The 12,590-nt window shown below is 32.9% G+C and overlaps 1 protein-coding gene across 1 annotated transcript in view; it reads left to right on the top strand.

Annotated features, from left to right (window-relative positions):
- Positions 1 to 6,200, top strand: part of LOC147071110 (uncharacterized) — a 40,171-nt gene extending 33,971 nt beyond the window's left edge. Inside the window, exons 11-12 of the mRNA XM_085948528.1 lie at positions 2,982 to 3,133; positions 4,813 to 6,200. Coding sequence (XP_085804654.1) covers positions 2,982 to 3,133; positions 4,813 to 5,069 — 409 coding nt within the window. The 3' untranslated portion in view covers positions 5,070 to 6,200. The remainder of the gene's footprint in view (positions 1 to 2,981; positions 3,134 to 4,812) is intronic.
- The last annotated feature ends 6,390 nt before the right edge of the window (positions 6,201 to 12,590 follow it).

Below are 12,590 nucleotides of genomic sequence, written 5' to 3'. Positions count from 1 at the left end.
GCGTTCGGCTTTTAACCGAACAATTCGCGACCCGAGAACTACAAGGTTCTAAGTGTCGATTTTTGGCCAAACTAAAGTAATGATGAGGAAGTCTTCCAAGTCACATTATCTACATAATATATTAATATGAAGTCGATATTTCTTATATTTTTTCATTAAACCCCAATACTACCGAGTTCTATGTGCACTTTACACAATATCTGGGATACTACAGAGTTATATCATAATCTAAAAAGATCCGTCGTTCTACAAAGTTCTATGTGATTTGACATTTCGCGGTTGTGGAAACATTTAAAGCTGTTAAAATGGTTTTAATTTTCAATTTATTATTACGACTTCATGCAGTGTCTTTAACTATATAAACCACGAGTATTTACATAAACTACTATAGCTTCGAGATACATAACCTCAAAAAAATGTTTCGTGATATTTGATATCAACAGTAAATTGTGAACTTACTTCTAGATGAATTATAATATTATGAAACGTAAGTAAGCTTCAATTATATTATCTTAATTTTTTTAAATTTTGTTACAAACGCCGTTACAGTTACATATTCACAAACCGTTAATTATAATTTACATAATTAATTGTTTTCATAATTTGAATGTCGAACGAACATTGTACATTTTATTCTTCGACCTTTTGTTAATAATAATGTCTAAATATTAATAGTATTGCATTCATTGACTTTATGTTTCAGGTTTAATCTGTGGATCTATTCTATACTTATCGACCGCTAAAGTGATAAAGTGATAAATATTATCAAACTTAGGGTAGGTTTAACAGCACCTCTCTTGCTGCTGTAAAAATGTAGCACTTATTGCAACAATTATAACCAACATATTGCAATTGTTACACTTTATACATACTTTGATATAAACCTATCCTAAGTTTTGTAATATTTATCACTTTATCACTTTATCGGTCGATTAGTATAGAATAGACCCACTTACAGTGATATAAATGTTTGAGATGTCTCAAATCTCAGTAGATGAGGTGAAGAAATGGATATGTATTATACAATCCATATTCCTGAGAATTTCCTAGAGATTGAGTATATTAATTATACAATATCATTATGATATTATGATGTAATGATGGATCTGAAAGATATGCCTCTTCTTGGCTTGAAGTTTATTCTAAAACTGAGGCGAATAATTATTTAATAGAAGATTTTTACACAACATTCCCTCAGCCATTAGTAACAACAATCGTGTATAAAAAATTAAGAGAACAGGCCAGTTGAAATTGAACCATCAACATTGGGCTTGTTGCATCAACAATAGTTTTGTATTTTATATTATATTTTCAACATATTTTTCATTTTAAAATGGTAATAAACACAAAATAGAAAAAAATATTTAAGTTTTTCCGAATTTCCCATTTTCCCAACAATTTCCATACATTTTCTCCGGAAAAAAATATTATATTCGATAACTTTCAAGAATTTTATTTATTTTTAGATGAATAGTGAAACTATGTATCCTGAATCACTAGGATTTCCATACAAATTTCAGTTAGAACCTTGTAGTAAAGGCGATTTGTTTGAGTTTCAGGTGGACATGGTTCTAACTGAATTTATGACATGTAAAATTAGCTATTAAAAACTAGTTTTAACGTAGTTTTTTTGACAGGTACACCATAGCAGTACCATCATTGATATATTCAATCAAAAAAATAATTGAAAACATTCACAATTTACAAAATACAAGCGTTCAAAACTTCAACAGCCCATAACTTTTTTGCTGCAGTTGTCCACTTAGAACCCTGTAGTTCTCGGGTCGCGAATTGTTGGTTCGAATCCAATCGAGTGTTTTTTGTGTGAAAAAATAAATTATGTGTTACATATCACACGCCAAAAATACACTCTGATCTGATTTTCCAAACGCGCCTAAAGACGTATAACTTCAATAAAAACGAAAATATAAAAAGTCCTGACTATTTGCAATACAATATGTAGCTGTCAGTATATTATTGATCAAATATCTATTTTTAATGTATCAAATTATTCAACAGCAATAATAAATTCCCAGCGACTCATATGCCGGTAAAAAAACTCATTACCTGTGTCAACAGATTGATTGGCGATATTAAATACGATATTGCAATGGAAAATTAGTCTAATCCATTCCCATAGTATCATATTATATTATGACTGTAATAATAAATAAAATTCACAGCTACTCGTATTTAAGCCGCTGACTCGTTCAATATAATTATGTACTAGAATATAATGTTGAGGTTTTACTTTTGACTGTTTAAATTACGAATACTGATTTATCAAAATGTCACTCGAATATACGTTCCCAGTCTGTTACCATCGCAGTCTCTATATCGCTTCGCCCAACATCTGATTGTACCGAGATGCGGACCTCGAATCCGTACCTATCATAAGTTTAGTATTGTAACATAATTGCTGTAATATACCATTGTACCAACCCTTACGCTTAATAAAATTCGCTCCTGCATTATACATCTTCGACTTTTTCATCATCATCCTCAACACCATAACCTACGACATATCGAAGTGATAACCCACGCATCGAACACTACATACACTACATAAAATTGGGTAAAATAACGTAAAATCACAGCTATTTTAGAGTAGGTTTCGTGAAAATGGTCGAATTCTCAGTCGACAGTGTGTTTGTAAATTTAATTATTGATGAATGAGTATTCGTTCGTTTAATATAGCCGAAAATAAATAATAATATAATATATACGTAGGTGACCTACCGAATTTTAAATTAAAAATAAAAGGACTGCATTCTAAGTCTCTCCAGCAAGATAATAATAACGAATGTGGTATTGCGGTCACAGACCGGACGTTATTCTCCGAATTCTTAACATTTTTTTTTTGATGCAGCTAATGTCATTTACAACAACAACAATAATCGTGAATTTTAGCGCGGCGATATAAACAATGAAATAATTAAATTATCATTGGTGATAAATTCGACTTTTTTTGATAAATACAGATTGTCTTACTGGGGAATGGGGCTAAACAGTGGTGAATGCGGAATAAGAATCAAAGACATCAAATCTGAAGATGTCGGTGACTGGACCTGTGCGGTCACCTTCGACTCTTGGTCACAAGAAGACATGGTCACTATCACGTTAGCCAAACCTGGTTAGTATTTACACCTCAAAGCAGTCTTTCCCAATCGCCGGTCCATTAATAAGTTGTCGTCCATTTTCAGCCAAAAATTCGAATTAAGTACTATTATTATTGTTCTAATAATCTAATACCACTATGCGTTTACCCTAATAACACTAATTACACGAGAATGAGAGAACTGGGCGCCAGGACAATCGGGCGCCGCACTGTCGAATGAAATAAATATATAAGTACGTTCGCTACGATTTTATACAAAAAGTAGACGAGGAATTTTCATATCTACTACTTAGTAATTTTAATTCATTTTACTCTTAACATAATGTTTTTATTGCGGATTGAGAAATATTATGCCTGAGGCATTAGGTATATAAAAATAAAATATCTCTCTTCTCGTTGTAACTTAAATATAATATGCACAATTTAATCATTATTTACGTATGCATATTTAAATTCTCACCAAGCATTAATACAAATATAATAATTTAAATATTAAATATATATTTAAAAAGTAGTTACTTAAGTGCCTACCTATAATTCACGAACGTCTATTTATTTTATTTTCGAATTTTATTCGATTGCGTCACGCCCAGTTGTCCCAGCGCCAAATTGTCTTAGACCTAATTATACTAATGCCCTATAGATTGTAGAATTGCATAATAAGGTTGTACTCAACTAAGTAGATGTTGTGTCTAAAGGATGTAAGCTGCAAATGCCGACTTATTATCTAAATTTAGATATCAATTTTTAAAAAAAGATAGAAAAATGAAGGAATTGACGTGGGAAAATACTTAACCATCATTTTTGTTGGGTTTTTTTTTTAAATAATTCAATAATTGGTATAAGATTAAGTACTTTTATAAAAACAACATTATTAACTATCATGCACTTCAAGATTATATTTTTTTTAATCTTAACTTTAACCGAAAATCACAAAAACGTTTTTGAGCCCCTGTAAAGTTGTTACGACCTTTTTCAGTTTCAACACTGTGTTCGGTATGTACGCTTGATTGCATGAACGGGAGGTATTAAACATGTCAATAGAAGGACTATTAGAGAGAAAATGAATCCTTGGTATTGATACCCTAGAACCGGGATGATCACATGTTAGTAGCGAAGGGTACACATTAAACTTTGTTAGTCATACGTATTTGTTTTTATTGAACTAATACTACAATCTAAAGATTGTGTTGGTTACTTTTTAAAAATCAATTAAACCCTGCCTAAACTAAGCCATAATAGTCTAGGTACATTTTGGACTATCCGATAAAATTGTGCAAACTTTTTCATTCATACTTATTTGTTTTCGTTGAATTAGAAATACATATTATTACACGTCATGTTCTTGGTTTATTTTTTTTAATCCATTTAGCCGTGCCTAAACGAAACTACAATAGATAAAACATATTATTCTATCATTAAAATATCAAAACTGATATTTTATGGATAGACAAGTATTTTCTGACTATTATCTATTATGGTTTGGTTTCGCAGGGTTAAATTGAATTTTAAAAACTAACCAACACCATCTGTAAATTGTAGTCTTCGTTCAATGAAAACAAATATGATGACTGACAAAGTTTAATGTGCACTATTTATGACAGATCTTTATAGCCTACCTCCACCCTTCGCCACTGCATGCTAATAATAATAATTATTGGCCGCACTACTTTATTTATTAAATTCTGTTTCAGTTCCACCCGTGGCTTTCACCGTAGGCATGTCCTTCACTGCAATACTAATTTGCTCAATCATTGTTGCATTGGGTTACGCGGCCTATCGACGAAAGACTTTGAGGGCTCGAGTAGTCTCTGAGAATAGTAGACTCTCTGAGTCAAGACCATCAACTGAATCTGTCGCCGGCATCAGACAATCAGACTACTATCCGCTGTTCAGCCGTGACTCTGCCGTTACTTTGAGATCTATCACTGGAAGAAACAATGACCATTGAATCAGAGAGCACTTCGATACTTTAGATCTATAAGGAAATAACTCAAATTGTACCTAACAAACCTTGTTCTAAGATAATAGTTTTTGAAATTTTTGCAAAATTTCTCATTTCAACGATAAAACCTTGTTTTTTATAGTTTAAGGCATTTCCTCTACCTACCAGAGGCACCTAGCGAAAAAATACGAAGCTTGCAATTTGAGACATTTTTTTTGATAATTTACAATTTAAACGAGCATGGACCGGAATGCACATATGGGCATGACCATCAAGGTGCTGAACACGTCCTTTGGGACTGCCCATTGATGGGATCCGACCGAACGGAGCTGTTTGCCAGAGTCCGTCCACACACGGGCCCGATTGGCCATGCCGACTTGATAATATCAACCAAGGCCAACTTCAAGGCATTTGAAAAATTTGTCGTGTCATATGAAGACGGAATAATTCCGATCCCTCCTTAGATTCATCATTTTCAACTCCTGACTCCTCTGTTTCGCCAGAGTTTCAGTACACAGGTACAGAGGACACTTCATGTCATTAAAGATAAATGACGGCAGAGCAAATTAATATTCTTTTTATTTTCTAAAACTCTTTCTTTAAGGGGACGCTCTACAGAATTGCCCTTGAGAATTGAAAATATGATTTTTTTACATGTGGTCCGGAATTGTTGCTCTACTGGTAATATTCAAAGGTCGCCGACAATGCTTTGGTCTAAAGTAAATAATGTTATCTTAATTAAATTTAAATCATAAACACTGTCAAAGTGAATAAAGAATGGGGTGACCAAAAAATGATATCTTCTAATATAAGTGAATGTTACTAAATTCAATTTGTTAATCAGCTGTTTGGTGGCAAGTAATTGCAACCAATATGATGGATAGCCACGATATAAACTTAATAATATATTAATAATGTTTTAACCTGAAATTGTCCGAGAACTAAATATACGAAGGATGTTGAAATACATATTATCTACCTACATTTTTATTTCATGTGCTATCCAAAAAAACATTATTAATGAATAGTATTTATTTTGAATGTGTAAGACCTATCACATAATTATTAAAAAAAATAGGTACATATTGTTTAATTCTAATGCATATTTTAAAAAAAACGTGGAATATAGTTTATTATAAAAAGAAAGTGACTTTTTATTACTTACCCAATTGGTTTAAATCTAGTCTGACACTTTTACAAACAAGTAACGCAACTTTACTTTTAATTGGTAGGTACAATAATTATTGTATTTTGTTGGTAAGTAAAGCCAATGCAAGAAATAATTTATACTTATAAAAAATGATTATTAACGTGGTCACCCACAGATTACTTTTTTTATTCAAAGCTAGCGGATCCCTGAGAACAAGACAAAAAAAACTGCCGACAGTCACCCAGGGCTGTCGAAGACGTCTAACTTGTTTTTATGATAAATTGTTTTTAATTGTGTGCAATTTGGCCGAAAAATATAATATATACAGTTGCTTACCATTCGGTTATCCAATGAGCTGGGTTTTGTTTACTCTTCTGCCGACATCCTACAGTTTTATTTTTTATCTTGCCCATCTCGCGTGAGGCTATCTGATATTATACAAGTCACACAGTACAACAGTGTTTAAATCTAATATGTAATTGCACCGGTTTAATTAAAAACTATAACAAAATTAACATTTTAATGATTTACAGATTTTCCTATGTTATATCAACTTAATAGCAATTTTGATGAGACCAGATACATACGAGGGTGGGTCAATAAGTCCTTAGAAAAGCCGAAAGGTGGCGCGACTAGTACTGTAAGCGGTTTGTTTTCATGCAGCGGCACTACCGATTCAGTATGCTGCGAAGTTTCAATCAGATTGGTCGGGTTGTTGTGTGTTTCTCGTACATTTAAAAAAAAAATTTGCTTGTGGAAAATGGAAAAATGGAAAATGGAGAAAATTGAGTTTAGAGCTGTTATTAAAAATTTTAATATAAAAGGGTTAACAGCAAAGGAAATAAAAAATGAGTTGGATTTAGTTCACGGCATATCTGCTCCTTCACTTCCAACTATTTATAACTGGTTAAATGAATTTAAACGTGGTCGTACATCAACAAAGGATGAACCACGCTCAGGACGTCCTGTAGAGGTGACTACACCAGAAATGATCAATAAAATCCACGATATGGTGTTAAGTGACCAAAGATTAAAGTTGAGTGAGATAATTGAGGTTACAGGGATCTCAAAAGGTAACGTCATTTCTATTTTACATGACAAATTGGGTATGAAAAAAATTTCTGCAAGATGGGTGCCGCGTTTGCTCACAGTCGACAATAAACGCAATAGGGTGGTGGCCTCTAAAGCCCTGTTGTCGCTCATGCAACGCAATCCGGATGAATTTTTTCGTCGCTTTGTGACTGTAGATGAAACATGGATACACCACTATACTCCCGAGACGAAAGAACAGTCAAAGCAGTGGATTGCGAAAGGCGAACCATGTCCAAAGAAGGCGAAAACCGTAAAATCAGCTGGTAAGGTTATGGCTACTGTATTTTGGGATGCACGTGGAATTATTTTCGTTGACTATTTGGAAAAAGGAAAAACAATAACAGGGGATTATTATGCATCTTTATTGGACCAGCTAAAAAACAAAATTGAAGAAAAACGGCCTCATTTAAACAGGAAAAAAATCCTCTTTCATCAGGATAATGCCCGTGTTCACACATGTTTACGATCAATGGCTAAAATTGAAGAATTGAAGTTCGAATTGGTCGACCACCCACCGTATTCGCCAGATTTAGCCCCCAGTGACTTTTTCCTTTTCCCAAACTTAAAAAAATGGCTAAGTGGACAACGTTTTTTTTCAAATGAAGAAGTCATCGATCGGATAAATGCTTATTTTGAGGACCTTCCGAAAACTTATTTTTCTGACGGTTTAAAAAAAATTGAGAAACGTCTAACCAAGTGTATTGAGCTCCAAGGAGATTATGTAGAGAAATAAAAAAAAAATACAAAAATAAAAACTGTTTTAATGCTTTTTTCTAAGGAATTATTGACCCACCCTCGTATTACGATATATCCAAAATACACATCATCAGATAATATGTGAAATATTTTGATAAGCAAAAAAATAAGAACAATACAAAAATAACATAACATAATCAGCTAGTCTTTTCATAATTATTTTAGATGAATGTTGTATGACTTTTGACGCTTGGAAGTATGTAATTATTCCATCTGTATAGTAAGCTATTTTCTATTGCTATTTGATATTATTATTTTGACAGCCCTGTATTCCATCGGCCGGCACAGCTTACGTAGAATACATGTTATGTTTGAAGGTAATAATAATAATAATGATTATTCATTCGACCAAGAATTGTAATTAATAAGTATTGCGTTTCTTAAAATAGATCCCCGATGGTAAGAGGTTTTTGAGGTTAGACTGAATTAAAATGACGTCCTTTCAATGCTGAGATTACTCTCTGAATGAACTATGAATGACCTTGTTGCTGTTTGGCCCACTCTTAAGCACTAAGATGCGTGGTTGCTACATCGGTCATGTGCAGCATCGCTTCGGGTCAAGGAAGTGTGGCACTAAAATCTTTTCATTCTGACGTCAAAGATAAACTTACAATATAAAAAAATATTTTAAAATGTGAATTACATTATATTTACATATTATTACTTATTATTACATATTATTTTATGGTCATATCTATTACTAAAATTTAGTTAATTAAGTTTTCTATAATTTTATGAAGAGATTTTTGACTAATTCATAGTTTTAATATTTTTTTAATTTATTTTAAAAAACATCGATTTTTACAAAAATATTAATGTGTACCTATAACTTAAAATTCTTTTTATTTATTATAGAAAACTTAATAAACTAAATTTTAATAATAAATATGACTATAAAATAATATCTAATAATAATATGGGATCCTGTAACGAATTGACTTTGACTTATGAAATATTTTTCTTGTTAATGATACATATTTATTAATTTAATACAGTATAAAATAAATAATGGTAGATTATCAAAAAAATGTTTTAAATTACAATCTTCGTCTTTTTCCGCTATGTGCCTCATAATCAACCCAGACATTCCCATTTATAATCTAATAATAATTATTTGATTATTGACCCATTGAAGAAATATTTGATTTTTTTATTGTTGAATCATAAAAAAGAGACATTTCTACATCGAATGGCATTATTACCTCAAAACCTTGAAATTTTTAGTTTTTTTTTTCCATAGAATTGTGTTAAGTTGGTAAGTATGCATGAAATTCGACGGTTATTTTTTTAGTCTGTAGATAACTATATTTACCTTTAGTCTGGATCCGAATCCCTCCCCCTTGTATGTCCACCTGTTAAAATTCGTGTATATGTCAAAATACTTTACTCATGCAAATCAGCATATAAATTTTGACGATATCAAATATCCAAACAATTTTTAATCTGATAGCAGTGTTTGCAGATGTTTTGTATGAGACAATAGCTAACAAACATTTGGTATTGTATTATGTGTGTAGGAAATATGAATACCTAGTTATCGAATATTTTGAAGTAATCTTCTGTTGATACAAATAAACAAATGATGTATTAAAACTATTTCTAAAAAATATATATATTATTCCATAGTAATAATGTGGTTTTGTATTTTGCTTCTGATGAAAACATGTGCAATTGCAATGACAAACGAGGAAATGTTCACGAGAAAATGAAAGTTATCGACTGTTCACATAAGCCCAGTCGCACATTGAAAATCGTCTCGACTGGGATACTAGTCATAAATCAAAACTGAGTGCATCGTGCATATTTCTTATGTGCATATAGCAAGGCCGTGCGAGGGCATTGAAGTTAATCCCTCCAAACCAAAACCCGCCCCGTACCACACTCGGTCTTAATCGAGCGTATCACGGGACCCTACAGTGGTGATGTGAAGCATCTATTTCAATTTTGCCTGGGAATGCCCTGTTAGAAAATACCCAAGACTGAGGTTGCTACACTCAAAGTGAGCTCTGACTGAGATTAAAGAATTTACTCTAACACAAGGTGCCAGGAAGAGAAAAGCACGTCATGGAAATTACGAAAAAAAAATGAATTTAAGGTAGGTATATATAACAAAGAAAACGAAGCTAATCATACGGACAGCAAAAATTATGTGAAGAGATCTTTACGCCCGCAGTAAGACGCCGCACAGTTTTTGAATGCAAGATAATTGGCCTCAGTATCAACCAAGTCGGACGGCCCGATAGTCCCAACAGCTGGTTCGACCGGCCTGAGCATCTCCTCCCGTTCGGAGCACATACTCAGACATTCCCAGAGGATGTGGTTGGCATCCTGTATTTCCCCTCCGCATGGACATGTCGGATGGCTTGCCAGCGAACCCACAGTGTCTTATCACAAATTGACTAGTGTGATGGTCAGGAGTCAAATATTTGGTTATCTCCAATCGCCAGTTGATGTCTGGAAAAACATATAAGTGTGCCGGCCCTTGGTAGATTCATTCCACCGTCGCTGCCATGTCTTCCACGCCGCGTCAATCTGCGAGGACAGAGACGTCACTCATCGAGCCAAAATGAATGATGAAGTGCGACATTTCGGGATTATATCTACGCTGCATGTACTGGCATGTAGGGTGAAAATAGTAGCATGTGCCTCCAGATGTTTTTTTCAAACAAAAATGTTGTATTACAGTAATGTGCGAATGTTCATAACAATCTTATGGACCTTCGCAGACTGCTCGAATAAAACATTTGATAACGTCTATTTTCTGAATAACGATGACGTCACATCGTCATATTCAACACGTTGCAGACAAGACAAGCTTAGTTTTCACTTTTTTTTAGTAGTTAGTAATTGAAAAAAAATGGGCTTAACTGCAATCAAGCATAGAGTTAAAGTGCATGTCCGTAGGGAATAAGCTTAAGTTTTATCATAAAAAAAGTATATCCTCGAAGATAAAGGACCAAAATTAAAACGACTGGCAATGTGCATTACAGCAGCATTTTCGACTATATATCGCTGCGAATCATTCTTTTCGAAATTAAATGTACTTACCTACTAAAAACGAAGTGTCGCAGCAAGTTGCTCGATGAAAACACGACCAATCAACTGCGATGCACGTCAGCTAAATTACCAGTCGATATGAAAAAGATATCAAAAATATACAAAGACAAGACGTGTCACATTAATAATTATAAGGTAATAAAATATTTTGAATAAGTTCTTTGTTTTATTTTTTTATATGTGTGGCTCACCTAAGCTCAGTAATATTTTTTTTGGCCCATTAAACGATTTGGGATGGGCACCCCTAGACTTTAAACTGTCAAAATTGCTATGTTTTAACAGCCCCTATCTTGGCAGTTTTAACTTTTAGAGCGAAATAGTAAGTTTTGACAGTTTACACGGCTAACTTATTGTAACAATTTTTGTACCTCAATACATAATGATAAACTACCGTCGATAGCCATCGATAGCTGCCTTGTGTGTAGAACACACCAACAGTTTTTTTTTAAAACAAAAATGTTGTATTCCAACGGAGGGTCATTAGGTAACGCGTATTTTGTAAATATCAACAACAAAGTCGCATCGGCATATTCGACGTATTGCAGTTGACACAAGTTTAGATGTGCGAGCCGGCTAATTTGACAGTAATGCTTGAAATTGTAGACATTCGTTGTGTTACAAACATTTTTATAATCTATTTTCGGTCAGATGTAATGGTATGTAGGTTTTTACTAGGATTTAATTTAAACATTAGCATGTTGTAGTCCTCACAAATATAAATAATGCACTTAAAATTAATATTACAAATTGTGTTGTCAATTTAAGTGACTTTTTTAATTAAGACACTTTTGCATTACCATTTCTTCATCATTTACCGCGTCACATATAGGGGAAGGTATGCTATTTCGTACCACTTCGTACTTAACTCCCTTTATTTATCGATTGAAAAGAGTCTGGAAGATGAAAGAGGATTTAAATGAAAGATTATCAAATTACAGATAATATTTTATTAAAAAAAACTTTTTTAATAACTGCAACATATTAAAATATCAAGTTTAAAAAAAGGCTTTCGGTACGATTTGATGAACTGGTAGGATAAATCGTACCACAAGTTCGGTAAATCGTACCTAGGTTCAACATTTCAAATTTTTAAACAGAAAAATAAAATATCTTTGACCATAATTGGCAAAATACCATTGGTAGTATTTTCTTGTCGATGTCATCTGAAATGATAACATGAAAACAGTTTATCACAAAACAACTAATGATTTCTTGCAGTTAGATAAATCGTACCGGTACGACTTACCAAATCATGGGTGATACGATTTATCCAACTCTGAGTTTTGTGAAATTAATCTTACCAAAACATAACCTATATAATTTAAAACATTTTTACGGTGACTCAATATTAAACTGTATTAACATGTTAGCAAAACCTTGTTTGAGAAAAAACTAAAAGACTTACCTTCACCCACGAAATCACGTGCAACGCACGCAAGATCCGAAAAAGCTAGACGAAGAATGCAAAAAAT

Source organism: Rhyacophila brunnea, unplaced genomic scaffold (genome assembly GCF_057557595.1).
Source record: "Rhyacophila brunnea isolate RB1 unplaced genomic scaffold, BYU_Rbru_1.0 scaffold_20, whole genome shotgun sequence".
Lineage (NCBI taxonomy): Eukaryota > Metazoa > Arthropoda > Insecta > Trichoptera > Rhyacophilidae > Rhyacophila > Rhyacophila brunnea.
The sequence above is the reverse complement of the archived record's forward strand: the minus strand, read 5'-3'. Positions and strand labels throughout refer to the sequence as shown.